The 19,177-nt window shown below is 50.8% G+C and overlaps 1 protein-coding gene across 8 annotated transcripts in view; it reads left to right on the top strand.

Moving 5' to 3' along the window:
• The window catches only part of CAMSAP1 (calmodulin regulated spectrin associated protein 1), a 101,718-nt gene that overhangs the window by 63,740 nt on the left and 18,801 nt on the right, over positions 1-19,177 (top strand). For all 8 annotated transcript variants that reach the window (XR_012124952.1, XM_073221446.1, XM_037007653.2 and 5 more), the window contains 6 exons: positions 7,071-7,210; positions 7,295-7,391; positions 14,894-15,053; positions 15,465-15,556; positions 16,047-16,131; positions 16,737-19,104. Coding sequence is in view for 7 of the 8 variants with exons in the window: in XM_073221446.1 (XP_073077547.1) it covers positions 7,071-7,210; positions 7,295-7,391; positions 14,894-15,053; positions 15,465-15,556; positions 16,047-16,131; positions 16,737-19,104 (2,942 nt within the window). In the remaining variant the exon portion in view is untranslated. The remainder of the gene's footprint in view (positions 1-7,070; positions 7,211-7,294; positions 7,392-14,893; positions 15,054-15,464; positions 15,557-16,046; positions 16,132-16,736; positions 19,105-19,177) is intronic.

The following is a 19,177-nucleotide window of genomic DNA, read 5'->3' as shown; positions in this document are numbered from 1 at the left end:
GGAGACTAGGGTGCCTGGGTTCCGGGCGGTCACGGAGTGGTGAGAGGGGCAGTAGGTCAAGTCAGAGAAGCAAGCCACCGACTCCTATGGAGCCCCAGAGAGGCGCCAAAACATACATGGCAAGGGGTGGGGGGGCAGTGGGGTTCTCCAAAAGCTGGTCTGAAGAGCAGTGCCAGTCCAGGCCTTCTTGGCCTCTGTCAGGCAGTGATGGCTCTTCCCACACGCTCAGGAGACGGGGGTGTGCTTGCAGGGGACACCGAGCTACACAAGCTCTAGACCCCACGGAGGTGGCAGGGACAGGGTGACACACTGAGATCAAGGCTTTTATGTAAACTTCTTCATACTGAAGATGAGAACAGTCCTCCTCCCCGTTTGCCCACCCCAGGAAACCGCCTCCCCTAACTTGGCTCCCAGCTGCCCATCTGCCTGCCTTAAAGGTGGGGCAGGCTTCTCCTCCACGGAAACTGGCCCAGGCAGAGAGCCACAGCCACTGCCACCGGGCACTCCTGGGGAGGCACCCACCCCTGCCCGTTGTTCTGCTGCAGAGCCCACCTCCTGGTATGTCACTCAGGCTCTGAGCAGGCCAGAGTTCCACGGATGCTTGGGGAAAGCCACTGGCCTTAAGGAGAAGCCACGTCAGCAGAGACTGTCCTGGCGGGTGGACAGAGAATGTCAGAGAAGGGGAGGACGGTGGGTCGGTGGACGGAGAGCAGGTGTCGGAAGGGACATGGAGGTGAACGCATGGCAGCCACCATTTAAGAATTCACTAAAGGGCTAGCTGGCAGAGTGGAAGAAATCTACAGAGGGAGGTATAAAAAGCCAGAAGGAAAATGGGGAAAAGAGGTAGGAAAATGAGGGGTTCGCTAGGAAGACGTAACAGAGAACTTACCCACGAAGAGTACAGAGAATGCCCAACGATGTGTGTAGCCAAGTGGTAGCCCCTGTGGCCACAGCCGAGCATGCACAGTGCACTCCAGAGGGGAGAGCACCCCAGTCGCAGTCGCACAAGTGGGGGGCATCTGGACGACAGCGCAGTCGTGGCCCCATCCGCCCAGTGCCCGGAGAGTGGGTTCCCACAGGGCGGCCTACTTGTCCAGGGGAGGCTTGTTGGGAAGTGCTCCATTTGGGAAATGTGCAGTGCAGCCTTTCTGACCCCAAGCTCCCCGCACAGAGGCACAGGCTGGGAGAGGCAGGGGCAGGCCTGGTGCCAAGCCAAGGGGTGTTCAGAGTAACAAAGGACGGGAAGGACAGTGGGTATAAGTCCAGGAAATACAAAAATCATATAGGAGGTCTAAGCAGAGGCACAGCAAAACTCAGCTGTGGGCAGTGGCTATACGGTGTGCTGATGGGCTTACCTGGACATGAGCTGCATCCTGCCCTGGGACCCCAGCGGGGGCTGTGGAGGGTCTCGGAGGCCAGGCAAGGAGATGGGGCAGTGTCTCCGTAGGACATGAGTGTCAGGCCAGAGGCCGAGAGCTGCTGTTCTTCTTAAGCTTTTTTTTCATACTATGGCTTTTTAAAGATGTGTGTTGTGTCACAGGTAAACAAAATTTTTAGATAATTTCAAAAGAAAAAATTTTTAAACAAAATTTAGAAGCTTCAGAGAGAGACTGTATAAAAGTAAAAATCTTATGCCTTCGAAGGATTAATAGTCCTCTAGAAAGATTGATCAAGAAAGGATGGCAAAAATAGAGAATATAATAGCTAAGAGGATATAAATTCAGATTTAGTGGGCACTAAAGAATAATAAGGAAAATGCTAAGAGTATGGTCTATCATATTCATTTGAAATGTTAGATGAAGTTGACAATTTTCTGTTGAACCAAGAAGAGCTGGGAAACTTAAATAGACCCATAACTACAAAATAAATGGACTCTGTAGTCAAAAGTACTTCCACATAGACCAGGTTTTCTCCAGGGTGTATTAGCAGCTCTCAAGGAATTGACACTCCTACGTTCCATCAACTGTCCCAGAAAAGAGGGGAAGGTGGAACGCTGCTAGCTCTTTGGGAGGTGGCGTGTTCCTCACCCCAGGAGCAGAGCTTGACGGGGGTTGTGGACCTCTCCCTTGGTAATGCAGAGTGACAGTCTCACACAAAGTGCTGGCGCACCGGGGTCAAGCAGTCAAGTGCGTTCTGAACCATCATCTCATAGGCACGGAAAATGGTCTCTTGTGAATGGCCTCGCCGGCAGCTGGCCTGGCCTGAGCCGCGCAGGCTCTCTGTGCAGGCAGGCTTGCTGTGGTTCTGCCCGAGTGGGCTCGGGCGGCAGCTCTGCCCCACCTGAGGGCGGGCAGTGGGACGGGGCTGTGGGGCCGCCTTGCCCAGTCCCCCTGCCCGGCCTCCAGTGGCCGCTCAGCCTGGGAGTGCCGGCGCCTGGAGGGCCCTGGAGGGCCGGAGGCCTGCACACACCCACACACGCCTCTGTTGCGCTTGGAAGGAGACAGACTATACTCTTAGGTGCCAAGACTCAGTAGTCAAGTTGTGGTTTTCCCAGGTGGTTGATGGGCTTACGGGCCAGCCTAATAAATAATTCCCTTTTACAGAGATTGACAAGTTAGTACAAAAACTCACATGGAAGAGTGAAGGCCAGAAGGCACAAAATCAGCATTTTGTAACATTTTATTTAGATATTTCAGAAGAGTGTACAAGGAATCACTGCATACTGCTGTCCAGATTCCCCGGCGCTGCATTTTGCCCCATGTGTGTACTGTCTGTCTTGCTGAACCGCTGGAGGGCAGCCAGGAGAACAAAAGCCTTCTGTGAACACTGTGAGCTTCAGGAAGAGGCAGAGGGACAGTCACAGAGATGCAGGGCCACCACTGGCCCTGCTCCGGTCCCAGTTGTGTCCTTCGTGGCCGCTGTCTCCCTGCCAGGTTCTAGCCAGCATTACTCACCGCGTGGGTGCCGTGCTCTGCATTCCCATATTTAGAGCCATTTCCCAGCTTTCCTGTGTCCTTCTTGACCTTTTCAAGAAGGGTCCAGGTCACTTAGTTTGTTGAATGGCCCTGTTTGGGCTTGCCTAATGTTTCCTCCTGGTGAGATGCAGGGGATGCATTCTTAGCCAGAAGGCTGCAGAAGTGACGTCCACCCATGCATCCAGGTGGGGATGTGACGTCAGTACGCCGGTGTTAACACCAGCTTTGGCTCAGGCGGTCTTGTGTGAGGTCTGTCCACTCTGAGATAGCTGTTCCATGCTTTATAGTTAGTAAACTGGGCAGAGGCTTTGAGACTGTATAAACGTTCTGTTTCTCACAGACTTTCCCCCCTCGTGTTGTCTGTCGGTGGTTTTCTGCTTTTATGTTTATTACAGCATCCTGCTGAAAGGGGCGTGTTGTGGCCTCTCCACTTATTTGTTTATTCGTGTTGATTTTTTTCAGGATGGCCTCATGGATCCTTATAACAGACTGTAACCCATTACACTCACTATTCTGTTGCTTAAAGTGTCCCAGATTTTAGGCAGTTGATTTTGAGGAAAATAGCAGGGGATCCTTGTTCTGCAGAGACCGGGTTTTGTTCACCTCCACAGCAGCCAAACCACTGTGGCTCTAGTAGCTGCATGGTCCGGAGGAGCCAGGCAGGGAAGCCCGAACAGTGGCACTCAGTGGGGAGCCCAGTGCCTGTGGGGTGACCCACAGCTCGTAGGGAGAGAGGGACAGATGTCCATCTGTATGGGTCAAGAATAGTGAGACCTTAGCCCACATGAGACAAACCCCCTGTCGACAAAAGAACAAAACCCAACAAGCAAAGCTTAGGAACTTTGAAGGAATAATAGGGAGATATTTTTATGATATCTGTGTTAGGATAGATTTCTTAAGTTATAAAAAGGCAGAAATAACAGAAGATTCTTTTTTTTTAAATTTTTTAATTTTTTTTTTATTTTGGTATCGAAATCTACAATTATATGAAGAACATTATGTTTACTAGGCTCCCCCCTTCACCAAGTCCCCCCCACAAACCCCATTACAGTCACTGTCCATCAGCGCAGTAAGATGCTGCAGAATCCCTACTCATCTTCTCTGTGTTGCACAGCCCTCCCCGTGCCCCACCTCCACATTACACATGCTAATCGTAAGGCCCCCTTTCTTTTTCCTCCGCCCTTCTCCCTCCCTTCCCACCCGTCCTTCCCAGTCCCTTTCCCTTTGGTGACTGTTAGTCCATTCTTGGGTTCTGTGCTTCTGCTGCTGTTTTGTTCCTTCAGTTTTCCTTTGTTCTTATGCTCCACAGATGAGTGAGATCATTTGGTACTTGTCTTTCTCCGCCTGGCTTATTTCACTGAGCATAATACCCTCTAGCTCCATCCATGCTGTTGCGAATGGTAGGATCTGTTTTTTTCTTATGGCTGAATAGTATTCCATTGTGTGTATGTACCACATCTTCTTTATCCATTCATCTTCTGATGGACACTTAGGTTGCTTCCATTTCTTGGCTATTGTAAATAGTGCAGCGATAAACATAGGGGTGCATCTGTCTTTTTCAAACTGGGCTGCTGCATTCTTAGGGTAAATTCCTAGAAGTAGAATTCCTGGGTCAAATGGTATTTCTATTTTGAGCATTCTGAGGAACCTCCATACTGCTTTCCACAATGGTTGAACTAATTTACCTTCCCACCAGCAGTGTAGGAGGGTTCCCCTTTCTCCACAGCCTCGCCAACATTTGTTGTTGTTTGTCTTTTGGATGGTGGCCATCCTTACTGGTGTGAGGTGATATCTCATTGTGGTTTTAATTTGCATTTCTCCGATGACTAGCGATGCGGAGCATCTTTTCATGTGCCTGTTGAGCATCCGAATTTCTTCTTTGGAGAAGTGTCTGTTCAGATCCTCTGCCCATTTTTAAATTGGATTATTTGCTTTTTGTTTGTTGTGGTGCATGAGCTCTTTATATATTTTGGATGCCAGCCCTTTATCGGATCTGTCATTTATGAATATATTCTCCCATACTGTAGGATGCCTTTTTGTTCTATTGATGGTGTCCTTTGCTGTACAGAAGCTTTTCAGCTTGATATAGTCCCACTTGTTCATTTTTGCTTTTGTTTCCCTTGCCCCAGGAGATATGTTCATGAAGAAGTCGCTCATGTTTATGTCCATGAGATTTTTGCCTATGTTTTTTTCTAAGAGTTTTATGGTTTCATGACTTACATTCAGGTCTTTGATCCATTTGGAGTTTACTTTTTATATGGGGTTAGACAGTGATCCAGTTTCATTCTCTGAAGTGTAGCTGTCCAGTTGTGCCAGAACCATCTGTTGAAGAGACTGTTATTTCCCCATTGTATGTCCATGGGGTTCTTTTATTTAACCATGCTAAAATTCATATGGTGACAGAGGAATATGATAAGCTAGATTAAACAGTAAACTCTATCTGTGGAAAAGATATGCACCACGTCTTGACAGTGGATCACCACACAGTCCTTTTGTAACCGTACTAAAAGAATTCCTGAAAATCACTAAGAAAAAGACAAACAACTCAGGGGCAGAATAGGAACAGGCTTTTCACAGAAGAGGAAGTCAAGGGTGAGACCATCCAGGAGTCGGGTGTGCCATTTCAGAAAGGGGCATTTCATACCCACCCAGCTGGCAAGAATTAAAAGGCCTGATGATACCGGGATGGAGGTAGGGTGGGGAGGTGACTGGCCCTAGAATTCCGGGGTGGGCTGTGAGCAGGTGCCAGCCAGGTGGCCTGTAAAGCCCTTCTCAGAGTGTGTACAGGAGTTTGCCTTATGACAGTTTTTGAAATAGTGAAAATTATGTACTACTTTGTAGCTGTTAAAATGATTGACTGAAATCTACTCACATCAACATAGATCCTTTTGGAAGCAGTACTCAGTGTGGGGGGAAAGCAGGCTGCAGGATGACAGGTATAGTTTGTTGTCATGCATGCAAATTAAAGCCGGGTCAGCAGTGTACTACTTAAATTGTAAGTGACACAGACCATGTAATAGAACACTGGCACATGTGTGGGAGGAGCCGTGTGGGCTGGGGTGTGGGTGGGGCCTAAGCACTGTCCAGTATTTTATTACTGAAAGAAAAGAGCTGAACCAGATCAAGTTTGGTGCTAGTATTTGTTCCATCTGGATATATGGGAGTGATCTTAATAGTTCATGATCAGAATTTTAAAAGGGAAACATTTCTTACAATATAAATGTGCATATAGCAGGTTTCTCTTGGACTCACGGTGTGAGGACATTGGGTGGGTCAGGTTTCATGAGTGAGTCTGGGCTGCTGTGAGGCTGCTTTGTGCTTCTAAACCCTTGGAAATGGTTTCGTAGAAATGAAGTTATTTTAAAATAAGTTACATTTCTCAAATCTGTTTTATATCTATTTAATTTACAGACAAAGTTAAGTCATCAATGCAGCTACTTCTGACTTAGTCTTGAGCCGCATCCCTCTGTCCTAGTGATCCCTGCACAGAACTCTCAAACTCAGGGCATCTGCAGTGCCCAGGGAGCTGTCCCTGGGCCACTTGGTACTGATGGAGAGTCTGGCATCCCGCAGGGAGGTGCAGATCTGTCCCCCAGGGGCAGGAGTGCACACTCGGCATCTCTGCCTTGGAGGGAGACTTGCCACAGTTTGTCTCCTGCTTTGTGATGGGGAGCATCCTGTGTGACTCCTTGGAGAGCCTGACATTTCCTATTTCATGCCTGCTCTCTTCTCCCCACTAGTCATGGAGATGACCTCACGTGGAGGATTTTCCCTGGTACAAGAAACCGGGTTAGACATTAAGTAAACATTAACCTTTATGCAGCAAGGTCGTTTTATAAATTGAAAGGTGATTGTTACTGTCTGGGTTGAAAGCCCACTTTTAAAATCGCAAGTAATTTCTGTTATGCTCTTTAGATGTTAGCGATTAAATTCAGATCCTGGAGATTTCACAGATCTTTTTCTAGAGTGTTTTCTTCCTATATTAGTGTTACTTGTAGTACTTACTGTAATGTTTAAATCTCTTTGTGTTGTCACCTTTTAAAAGAATCACTACTACCTTCATTTAAAATATTTTTCAGTTCAGAATTTTATATCCACACACATACATTCATGAAACAATATATGATAAACTGTCATTTTCTTTTTTTCTATTAGATATATGCTTGAAGGAGGTGATGTCGATGGCTGACAGTCTGTACAATATTCGGCTTCTGAGAGAGTTCTCCACTGAGTACCTCAACAGGTGCTTTTATCTCACCTTGGAAGATGTGCTCTGCGCCCCAGCAGTGCTGAAGGTAATGATACGTTTCCAAACGCTTCCCAAATGATGTACGAATAAGCCACTTACTGTGTCCTTGGTCTCTTGTTTTTCCTTTTAGCCAAACATGATGGCCTTCATTGCCGAACTCTTCTGGTGGTTCGAGAATATCAAACCAGATTTTGTTCAACCCAGGGACGTTCAGGAGCTGAAAGATGGTGAGTGACAAGCCCCGTGAATTGGTATCTTTTCCCTCTGAGAGATTCCAAACACTGGTCTCACAAGGGGTCCTTAACTGGTTCCCACCTTATGTATAGCGCTGGTGTTTAAGTGGTTTCCTTTGGGAAAGCAGAGGTCTGTGTCGTGCATTAGCTTCCTGTCTGGTGCTTTCGCATCGTGGTCCATGGCAATCACTCCAAGAGCTTCTTCAGACTGGACAGTTCAGGGCTGAATCAGAAACCAAGCAATGAGCAGCGGTCATTTGGAGAAAAGCTTCCAGATCGTTCTGATGAACTTCCTTGGCTAGGAAGTACAGCTCTAGTGTATGATGGCCTTTCTCACCCTCCACAATTCTTACTTTTTGCTCCTAAAACAGGGCAGAAAAAAACAATCCATATTTATCAGAGTAAAATAGTGTGTCAGCCTTGAGAATCTAGAGCTTTAAGAAGATAATGTGGGAGCGTGTCTTTGTGTCCTTGTGATTTCTTATAAAGGATATAAAACTAATAGCCACAAAGGAAAAGACTATTCAGCCACTTAAAGTTGACTTCTTTTTCATTAAAAGATGATAAAGAGTTAAAAAAAAGAAATCAACAAGCTACAGGGGGAGAAGATACTTTCAACACTGACAAGAGACAACGTATATCCAGGACTGTAGGATCATTGAGGAAGAAGAGACTAGCAGGAAAGTGAGCGAGATGTAGATCGTACCTCACAGAAGTGGGGCTACCACGCAGCACGCTTACAAGAGCAGGGCGGCCTCGTTAGCAGTCTCAGCTAGCCCACCCCGCTGGCAGAGCACACTGGGAAACTGGTCAGGTTGGTGACGGGCTGGAGTTGTGCCTGTCTGCCCCTGTCTCAGCACTTCCCCAGCCTGCGCATCTCCCTGCCTGCGAGGCCCTCTGCTCACCTCTGTGGAGGCCTGCCCGTGCCTGCTGCCTCCTTCCACAGGTGGCCAGACCTTGCCGGGCTGCCTGACGTCTCTGACTCCCTCCCTCATGTTCATTCACACTCCACAGACACTTAGCCCAAGCTGGGAGCAGGGCGCAGTGGATATACACATGGGAAAAAAACACTGGAAACACACAGCAGGTTAACAGCGGAGTCCTGTTGCATGCTGAGACCTGCAGGAGCCACTGGTGAAGAATTTTTTTCTGTTTTTTTCTGGCAAAGTGGCCAGGCAGCCTGGGGGCGCAGCACGCGGCGCCAGGGGCCTCGGTGACCTCTCTCCTTGTCTGCTGGTCCTGGGAAGCAGCTGTAGACGTGATTTGCCCAGGGATGTGGCATGACCGGCAGGTCTCATGGTCATGGGCCATTTGTTCACCTGCCTTCTGCGAGGTGTGTCCCTGGTCTGGTGGATGCTGGTGGGGGCCTGGCAGCCAGATGGTGCTCTCTGGGAGCCACTGACTAGAGGTCAGGCTGAGCCCTGTGCACAGGAAAGGCAAACACTGAGCAGATTTGTATCTGTCTTACCAGAGTGACCTGCTGGCCCTTCCATACTGGGCCCAGTGTAGTGAAAAGGCCACCGAGTGGCCAGCTGGCCTCCTCTGGGACTGGTGTCATGCTGGGGCTCAGTGGGAGCTGGTGCCTTTTGCCTCCTGTGCAGAGGTCTGTCCCTGCCTTTGGCCACTCTGTGCATGTGCCTACCTGGTGGCGGCTGATGACAGGCTGGCCATCTGTAGCCAGCAGCTCCTGCCCACATGCTGATCAGCCTATTAACCTGGCTTGGGCTTTTCCTCTCCTGTCAGCTAGCTGTTGGCCCTGTGTGGCTGCAGTAGGAGCTGAGAGGAGGGTGCTGGTGCCTTGATGGTAGGTGACATGCATGCAGCTGGTGCCCCTGGCCCAGTGCAGGCTCAGTCCCAAGGTGTCTGTTCTCTCTTACCACATAGTCATGAGGTCTCTTGTGGGCAAGGTGCACTTGGTCACCTTGGAGCATGTCCTTTGAAGGTGTGTGGTTCTTTGTGGCAGGTGGCATGGCCTTGCTCCAGAATCCCAGGGTCCCCTGTGTTTCTTCCCTGGGCCTTGCCTTGGACCACATAACTCTTTTCCTGCCAGCCATAAGGCCCGGGCCCTCCGAGGACCTTTCCTGCCCTGCGTCATTCAGAGTCCGGGGCGTGGTTGAAGAGGTAGCGCTCTGGGTGGGCAGCATGCCGCCTGCAGGACCTCCCCACTGGTGAGGGGGGTGAGATGGAGCGACTTGTGTTCTCCTTGGGATGCGATGGCCTGTCATGCGCCTGACTACAGGACCCCTGAAGGTGTTACTGGTCTGGCAAGCCCCCGAGCCTCTGTTTAAGGCAGTGTGGCTGGGCTCTCTGCTTAGCATCCAGAAGGAGGAATCAAGGAGTCCCCTGGGCCAGGTCCTTGTCTAGAGCTGCTTCCAAGCTCGTTCTTGGTGGAATTCAGTTCCTTATGGTAACAGGCCCCATTTTCTCTCCAGCCATTAGAAGAGCCTTGCTCACTCAGACCTGGAGGTCGGAGGTCACTGCGTGCGGCTACGATTGCACCTTCTGCTGGTCTGACTTTGACCAGCGCTCCTCTGGTTTCTTCAGAAGCAACCCAGGGAACTAAATGGAGTATAGGGCCACCCCTGTGTGTCTGTCTGATTCTTTAGGGGCACTTCCCCCATGCCCTGGATGGGAGCGTCACTAGGACTCGCCACCTTGGCTGGGGAGCAGGAGGCACTGAGTGAGGCCCTCTCAGCTTCCCCAAAACCCAGTGTGGCTTTTGCACCAGCTACTGATGATTTATAATCCAAGTGAATGTTCAGAGATTGGGGCCTGACCCCCGCTGGGCCCCTGGATGCAGTGGACCCCCAGCGGCCAGCCCCAAGGGGCCGTGATGATGCATCAGGTTCCTGGGTCTCGAAACTGACTCAGGCCTGTGTCCAGTAGTCTGTGGCATGTGAGGTGTCCCTTTCCCTGCACACAGGCACCTGAGTAAATGGGTCTGTCCCTGTGGGGAGGAGCTCAGGGGTCCTTGCCTTCTTTGCAGGTAGGTCCCCCTCCTGGGGACCCTTCCCCAGCAGTTGGTTCCAGGTGTGAACCCTGCTCAGACCCAGAGATGGGGCTTGGGCTTGAAATTGACTCTCTGCAGGGGGCGACTGCCCTCAGCATCCTGTCATCTGGCCAGTCCGTCTTGTGGACTGCTGTCTGTCTGTCCCCAGGGAAGTTGTGTTCCGTTCTATTCCCACAACTCTGCCACCAGGCCCTATGGCTGCCCTTCTGCCTCACAGTTTATCACAGTCATTGCATCCGTTTGGTTCTGCTGGTTGGCACAACCACTTGGCCTCCCTGTGGCAGTGACCGTAGGCAGCCCTGGTGTGTTGAACAGGGTGGCGCCTCACCTCTGTGTGTGTGGGGGGGGTGGGGCCCTCGGCTACCTCAGCCTTTGGCGCTGCATCAGTTCTGTCCCATGGCAGTCCTGGTGGCCCCGCTCACTTAGGGCTGACCCGTTAGTCTGTGTGCACCACATGCTGGGGGCCCTGCTGTGTTGTGTCTATGGAGTCCTCCCAGTTCAGCTCCCTGTCTCTGATCCAGGCTGCCCCTGGCTGCTGCTGGTCACTGCTATCAGGCCCAGTCCATGCTCCTCGGCTTTGGGGACAGGATTGGAGGTGGTCAAGTTCTGCAGTGATGCATGCCATCTTCTGAGCGGCCTCACATGTCTCTGCACACAGGCGGGAAGCACTGGGTTGTCACAGGGAGGGGTGCCGTCTCCTGCAGCCTCACAGAATTCCAGGGAGTCCAGGAATTCAAGCTTTCCAGGCCTGGAATCCCTGTCCCATGGGTCAGGGTCTGCATGACAGCCTCCCTGGCCACCAGTCTGCAGCCCTGGATGTGGTCCCTGCGGCCACAGAGCCAGCTCTGTCCTTGGCCCTCGCTCTTGGCCACGTCTCCTCGCTCCTCCTCTCCTTTGTCTGCTCCAGCCCGTGTGCTCAGTGCAGCCACCCAGGCCCCATTGTCCTAGGAACTCCTTCCCCACGTTCACATCACTGCATCACCATGTTACCTCTGCTGGTGACCCCCGTGGACTGCCATCCGTGCCAGGGCTATCTGGGTTCTAGCTGCTATGTTGCTGGGCCCTTGTTGGCAAGCTGGCCAGTGGAGTCCAGTCCCCGAGCCCTGCTCCTGATGCCCCTGCGCCACCTGTCTGGGAGTAAACCCAGAGGCAGGGTCCCTGTTGAGGACTGCAGCTGCAGGCCTGACCTGGTTCCTCAACTGACCCCATGGGAACTAGAGCTGAGGTGGTCGCTAAGGCGGTCAGACACCCACTGGGCCCAGACCACCAGGGCTTCCAGCAGCCGAGGCAGCAGGCCTCTTTCATGGGTCCCAGCAGCGAAGGCCCCAGTGAGGGCCGCTTGGTGATGGCCAGGGCACACCAGCCAGTTTCAGTTCCTGTGCTGACCTGCGTGTGCCTTTCAGCTGACGCGGTCCAGCCGTGCGTAGTCGAGCAGGTCCTGAAGTGCGGAAGGGAGGGGGGGGGTGAAGAAAAAGAAAGACAGAAAGAGCTGGGAGGGCTGATGCTCCCGTGTGTCACCAGCCAGCAGCCCGGCTGCTTCTCTCTGCCGCTCCTAGTTGGGCTTGAACTCACAACTCTGAGAGTAAGAGTCTCATGCTCTACCGACTGAGCTAGCTGGGCAGATGGGGAGGGCTGATGCTCCTTCGTGTCGCCAGCCACTAGCCCTCTTGCTTGCCTCAGCTGCTCCGGTTCAGCTCGAACTCACGACTCTGAGGTTAAGAGTCCCATGCTCTACCAGCTGAGCTGCAGCAGGGTTCCTGTTAGTTGCTTATGGAATGGGTAAACAGAATGTTCTTTGTTCTCCATTCCCCGCCACATCGGCAAGTGGGGGAAGGGCATAGCCGGAAGCAGGGGCGGTGTTTGCACACATCTTCAAGGTCTCCCTATTTTCAGAGTGAGGAGTCTTGGCTCGTCTTTGAGGACAAGATATGTTTTTGTGGACAGATAACTGCCAAGGACGGCACCGGTTGTTCTCAAGCTGGTGCTTTCCCATGCTGCGTTCAGACACGGGGGAAGGTGCCTTCCCATTCTGCCTACAAACATGTGAGAAGACAAAGGCGGTCCCCAACATTCAGCTGTGGTACTCATTTTGGTTTTTTAATCCATTCAGTGACTCTGTGTCTCTTGATTGGTGCATTCAGACCATTTACCTTTAGGGTGATTATTGATAGGTATGTACTTACTGCCATTGCCAGCCTTAGATTCGTGGCTACCAAAGGTTCAGAGGTAACTTCCTTACTATCTAACAGTCTAATTTAACTCACTTAGTATGCTATTACAAACACAACCTAAAGTTTTTTTTTTTTCTCTTCCTTTTCCTTCTCCTATTTTTTGTGTATTAGGTATGATATTCTGTATTGTCTGTCTATCCCTTGACTGACTTTGGGGGTGGTTGATTTAATTTTGCATCTGCTCAGTAATTAAGTGGTCTACTTTCTTTACTGTGGTCTTATTTCCTCAGGTGATAGCTATTTAGCCTTATGAACACTTCCATCTGTAGCAGTCCCTCCAAAATACACTGTAGAGATGGTTTATGGGAGGTAAATTCTCTCAGCTTTTGCTTATCTGGAAATTGTTTAATCTCTCCTTCAAATTTAAATGATAACCTTGCTGGGTAAAGTTTTCTTGGTTTGAGGCCCTTCTGCTTTATTGCATTAAATATATCATGCCACTCCCTTCTGGCCTGTAAGGTTTCTGCTGAGAAGTCTGATGATAGCCTGATGGGTTTTCCTTTGTATGTGATATTTTTTCTCTCTCTGGCTGCTTTTAATACTCTGTCTTTATCCTTAATCTTTGCCATTTTAGTTACTATATGGCTTGGTGTTGTCTTCCTTGGGTCCCTTGGATTGGGAAATCTGTGCACCTCCATGGCCTGAGAGACTATGTCCTTCCCCAGACTGGGGAAGTTTTCAGCAATTACCTCTTCAAAGACACTTTCTATCCCTTTTTCTCTCCTTCTGGTACTCCTGTGATGCAAATATTTTTCCATTTTAATTGGTCACACAGTTCTCAATATTCTTTCATTCCTTAGAGATCCTTTTTTCTCTCTGTGCCTCAGTTTCTTTGTATTCCTGTTCTCTAATTTCTGTTTCAGTTATTGTCTCCTCTACTTCATCTAATCTGCTTTTAAATCTCTCCATTGTATGTTCCATTTCAGATACCATATTCTTCAACGTTTGTTATTTCATTTCCTCCCTGAGTTCTTGAATATTTTTCTGTAGCTCTGTGAGCATGTTTATGATTTTTATTTTGAATTCTCTTTCAGGAAAGTTGATGAGTTCAGTTTAACTTGGCTCTCTTTCTGATATTTGTGGGATTTTGGTTTGAACCAGGTTCCTTTGACATTTCATATTTGTAGGTCGCATCCTTTAGTGCCCAGAAGCTCTATTCTTTCGAGCTGCTCAGCCCCTGGAGCAGTGGCAGGGGTTGCAGGCAAGTGGTGTTGGTGCCTGTCGGGAGGAAAGAGGTCTTTGCTGCTTCCTGGCTGCAGTGCCTGTCTCCACTGCCAGGGCCAGTGGGCTGAGGGCACAGGGAGGAGGCTCTATGCTATGCACTTGTAGCTGCCGTAGGTGGGGCTGCCCTCTGGCTGGCCTGGTGCAATGGCAGGGGCAGCTGGTTTGCAAATTGGTGCTGGCCCATGATGAAGCCCCGTAGCCAGCCAGGGGGATGGGGCGCCTGAAGCTCCTGAAAGTTCCCAACCTGCTGGGCAGAGTGCACCCAGACAATTTTGTCCACCTGTCCTTTCTCCTGAGCAGCAAGCTCTGTGCGATCCTTGCCCCTTTAGCAGCGCTCTCACTGTTCAGAAGTCTCTCAGCGTGTCCGCCTTTCTTTTTTCCCAGAGTGGCCAGTTGTGGGTCCCTGTTCCCCTGAAGTGACTGGAATCTCAGTGTCTCCAAGTATTCTGCCCGTGTTAGCTTTCCCGCCCCACTGGTCTCCAGGGCACCATGTAGTGTAGGTTTGTGCTCCCACTGGGTGTTGAGCAGAGCAGTCCCGGGCCTCCACGCCCTCCCTGCTCCTTTTCTCTTCCTCCTGCCTGTGAGCTGGGGTGGGGGAAGGGCTTGGGTCCCTCTGGATCGCGGCTTTGGTACTTGACCCTTTTCCTTGAGGTCTGCTGGTATCCCCACATGTAGGCATTCTGCCACAGTCTACTTTCCTGTTGCTCTTTCAGGATTAGTTGTATTTGCTGTATTATCCTATTACATGTGGTTTTGGGAGGAGGTTTCTGTCTCACCTGTCACTGCCATCTTTAATCTTCCTCCAGGCTGTGGAACTCACTTTGGTACAGTATTTGTGCTACTTATTATTGGAGAGTACATTTTTTAGACATGAAACCAGTTTTGTGGGGGAAAGTTTGGTTTTCAGTAAAAGTTGTGTGTTTTTTTTTACTGCTTATTAAAGCTTCAGGGTCTTTTTTAGAGATGTCTTGCTAATGTTTGCATATTATCTATAGTTACTGCCTATTTCTATAAAATTGCTATTTCCGCAGCTAAAACAGTGTCACACCCAAAGAGCAGCCGGCCTCCTGTTCCTATCTCCAATGCCACCAAGCGCAGCTTTCTGGGCAGTCCTGCGGCAGCAAGCCAAGCTGACATGCCACCGCCTGAGGGCCCCAGGCACCGCCTGCACCCTGAGGAGGCTGAGCACCCGTGAGTCTCTCTGCTCTTGGGCCCATCGCCCTTTTCCTTTTCTAGACAGTTTATGATTTAATTGACGTTAATCTTCAGAGGTCATAGAAAAGGTACCAAGGAGCAGGGGGTGAGAGCATGTCCTCCTGTGGCCCTGCCCTGGAAGCAGGGGAGGGCAGCACTACATGAATGTAAGGTGTTAAACCTTGAAATTACAGAGTATACCCAGGAGTGTCTGTCCCCTAGTTGCTGTTTTTTGGATATTTATTGTTGGTCTAAAGTCTTGATAGTCTTTTAGTTCATAATGATTTTTCCCAAAGTCTTTCTACAAATTTCTATGAATCTTTGATGGCCTGTAGTTTCATTTGCATTTGCTTTTGATTTAAGACTGATAAACTAGTGATTTTTCTCCCTCATTCTTTTCCCATTTAGGGGGAAAGGGGCTTCTGCCTTTAGCCCACCACATCCCTTATTGCCACTAAGGCAGAGACAGCACAAGGTGACACAGGGAGATGACCCCCCCGGTAGGTGTGGTTTCCTGTCTCCCCATCTCTGTTTTTCAGCTGTAGTTCATTAGAACAAGAGCTCTGAAAACCAGATGAACTCTCACTGTGATGTAGCAGTTTTAGTTATGAAGACAATGGCAGAATAGGTTTTAACTTTTATCAGTATATCTTAGAACTTATACTATTTGTAGTGAAAATATTACTGGAATCTAATAAATTATATTCAGGATACAGAAAATTACTGCACTGTACCTATGCAAGAACTTAGATGTTCTAATTCAAATGTTCACTTAAGGTTCTGATTATTTTGTGATTTGGATTGGTTACTATTCGATTACAGTTCCTGAAACTTTGGAAAATTGTATTGTGATTACCTGCTTTCCTTGAGCAGTTTCAGTGTACTGAATCATGATGCATTTCTTAGGAAATGGTTATTGTGTTGAAAGGATTTCAGACGCTATAAAATCGGTCTCTTAATGCCGAACACACTCCTCTCTCCAAATCGCAGATGAGCGGCGGCGATCTAGCTCTCTGACCCGGGTCGGCGGTCGGCCTCGAGGGGCAGCAGTCACGTGGCCAGAAAAAAAGAACAGGTACATTTCAAATGGATTTCTCTCTGGAAGAGAAACTTATTTGTCAGAATGAACCAGCTGTTCTTCAGAAGTGGCCCGAGGACCCCGGCGGCTCTCTGAGAGCTCTGGGGACTCCACGAGGCCAGAATCACTCCCAGCAAGCCGAGGTTGCTCTCCGCCTCCCACCCGCAGTCCCCACCAGGGAACGGTAACAGGGACGTGTGGGGTCGTGGCAGACTGAGTCAGAATCAGATAGAGAGATGTGCGATAGTGTGAACTACAGCCGTTTTTCACACTAGAAACTTTTTAGTTTTAGAAAGTATGATGAGTTTTCACATAATAGTTTTCATTGTTGTGGTTTTTTATCAGTGTTTTAAAAATGTCTCAGCCTTAATTTCTAGTAATATGTATTGGTTAATATCATATCAATAGATAAAATGAATAAAAGCTCTTTGGGTCCTCAGTCATCTTTAAGGGTGGAAAGGGACCCTGGAACCAAAGTGTTTGAGAATCTCTAAAATGAAGTCTAAGGTTCTTTTTTGCCTGGGACGGGCTTATGGCATCTCCTGAGTTGAGGAGCCATGTTCTCTTTTAGTAACGGGTACTCATCACTCCCCACACTGCAGGCCAGTGTCGCAGCCGGCCCCCTTTGCCCTCCATCACGCTGCAAGCTGTGACATGGACCCCGGCTCTGGTGACAGCATCAGCTTGGCTCGCTCCATCAGCAAGGATAGTCTGGCATCCAATGTCATTAGCCTGACCCCACAGAACCAGCCGCACCCCACAGCCTTGAAGACCAATGGGAAATCCCTCCTGAACAACGTTGATATGGAAGACGAGGATGAAGAGCTTGTGGCCATCATTAGGACGGATGTGGACCCCCACGGCAGTGACCCGGGCCTGTCAGTGATCACCAGGTCTCCCCAGAGAGTGGCGGACACCCTTGAAAGTAAGCCTGACAGTTTCTTCCTGGAGCCGCTGATGCCAGCCGTGCTTAAGCCAGCCAAGGAGAAGCGGGCAGTCACCAAGGAGGACGAGTGCGGGGAGGGGCGGCCGAGGGGCTTCACGTCCCGGAGGCCCAGCGAGGGCCGTCCCCCTCCAGTGCGGACAAGGGCGCCCAGCAGCCACGTCAGTCGCGACTTGAACAGGACTTTCACCCCCATCTCTTCTGTAGAACTTTCTGCGGGCTCAGAGCCTGCACCCACTGAGGCAGGGCTGCAGGCGGCAGGGGAAACCCGAGGTGGGCCTCTGGACAGCGGTGGTTTTGAAGCGGTATCTCAGGGACAGTCTGCTGATGGCTTCTTTCTTCACGTAGTCAGAGCCGACGAAGACCCAGAAGGCAGGTTCTGTGTTAGCTGCGCCCATGACCCTGAGCCGTGGATGGGCCTGAGGCAGGACTCTGACTCCGACATCGCAGATCTAGAGGATGCCGAGCAGGAGCTAACTGGCGAGGACTATCCTGCGGTGATCGCCAGGTACACTGGTGAGGAGGAGTCGGCAAAGCTGCAGGAGGACATGAAGGTAAAAGAACACGAGGACAAGGATGATGCCAGTGGCCGCTCGAGCCCCTGTCTGAGCACCGTCTCTCAGATCAGCAGTGTGTCCATGGCGAGCGGCAGTGTGAAGATGACCAGCTTTGCGGAGCGGAAGCTGCAGAGGCTCAACAGCTGTGAGACCAAGTCCAGTACAAGCAGCTCCCAGAAGACCACACCCGATGCCTCAGAGAGCTGCCCAGCCCCCCTGACGACATGGAAGCAGAGGAGGGAGCAGAGCCCCAGCAGGCCGAGCAGGGACCATGCCAGCCTGTTGGCCTCCGAGCTGCTGCAGCTCCACATGCAGCTGGAGGAGAAGCGCAGGGCTATTGAGGCGCAGAAGAAGAAGATGGAGGCCCTGTCTGCCCGGCAGCGGCTGAAGCTGGGGAAGGCCGCCTTCCTGCATGTGGTCAAGAAGGGGAAGGCTGATGGCCCCCAGCCGCTGAAAGCAGAACACTTTGGTGGAGAGTATTGTCAGCACAATGGCCAGGACTTCGATAGAGGTGTTTCCAAAGCAGAAGGATTTCTTGCTAAAGAAGAGGGGAGAGAAGACCTGGAGTCTCCAGATGTGGACCGAGAAAGCCTGGCTTTTGTTCAGCTGCATAAGCCGAGGGACCCTGCTGCCCTCCATGAACTGGAGAAGAGCAAGGCCCTTTCTGCTGCTTTCCTGGAGGATGGCGCCAGTGAGGTGGTGGACGTGAGCGAGTGTGACCTCTCCATTGAGAAGCTTAACGAGACCATCAGCACACTGCAGCAGGCCATCCTCAAGATTTCTCAGCAGCAAGAGCAGCTGCTTATGAAATCACCTACCATACCAACGCCAGGTTCTAAAAATAACTCCCAGGACCAGAAGGTCAAGGCGTCCATCCACTTTGTGGAGCCACTCTCTCCCCCTGGAATGCCTGGTCACCGAAGACCACCTCGTCTTGGTCAGGGTCGGACTTGCCGTTCAGGAAGACCAGCTGAGCTGAAGGTTCCAAGAGACAGGCAGCAGGGTTCCTCCCGGAGCAAGACTCCAACACCCAATGCAGAGACCCTCCCGCACTTGCGGCCTTTCCCCCCTCAGACCCAGCCCTCCGACCCAGGCTGGAACGGTGCTGGTGGCCCTGGAAGTGACCCTTATGAGAAGGGCTGCCTCCACAGTTACAAGCTCCATGACGAGAGCGGCCAGCGGACACTTGCCCTATCTTCTCCCAAAGATGCAAACATCCTCTCAGAACAGATGAGCTCCAAGGAGGGGCTAGATAACAGTGTGACAGAGGCAGGGCACAGCTCCCCCGAGGCCTCAGGGAAGGAGGACGGCCCCGTGGATGAGACCCCGAGAAGCAAGGCCAGCCTCATCGAGGTGGACCTCTCAGACCTGCGGGCCCCGGACGAGGACGGGGAGGCGGGAGGCCCTGGGAGCGCGGCAGAGCTTGCCGGTGAAGGTGACCAGAAACCAGGCGTCGGGTTCTTCTTCAAGGTAAACTGCTGGTAGCATTGCGTCAGGTGATTGTCCAGTGCCATCACATCCCCTTAGTTGTGAGGGTATGCAA

Source organism: Manis javanica, chromosome 2 (assembly GCF_040802235.1).
Source record: "Manis javanica isolate MJ-LG chromosome 2, MJ_LKY, whole genome shotgun sequence".
Classification (NCBI taxonomy): Eukaryota; Metazoa; Chordata; class Mammalia; order Pholidota; family Manidae; genus Manis; species Manis javanica.
The sequence above is the reverse complement of the archived record's forward strand: the minus strand, read 5'-3'. Positions and strand labels throughout refer to the sequence as shown.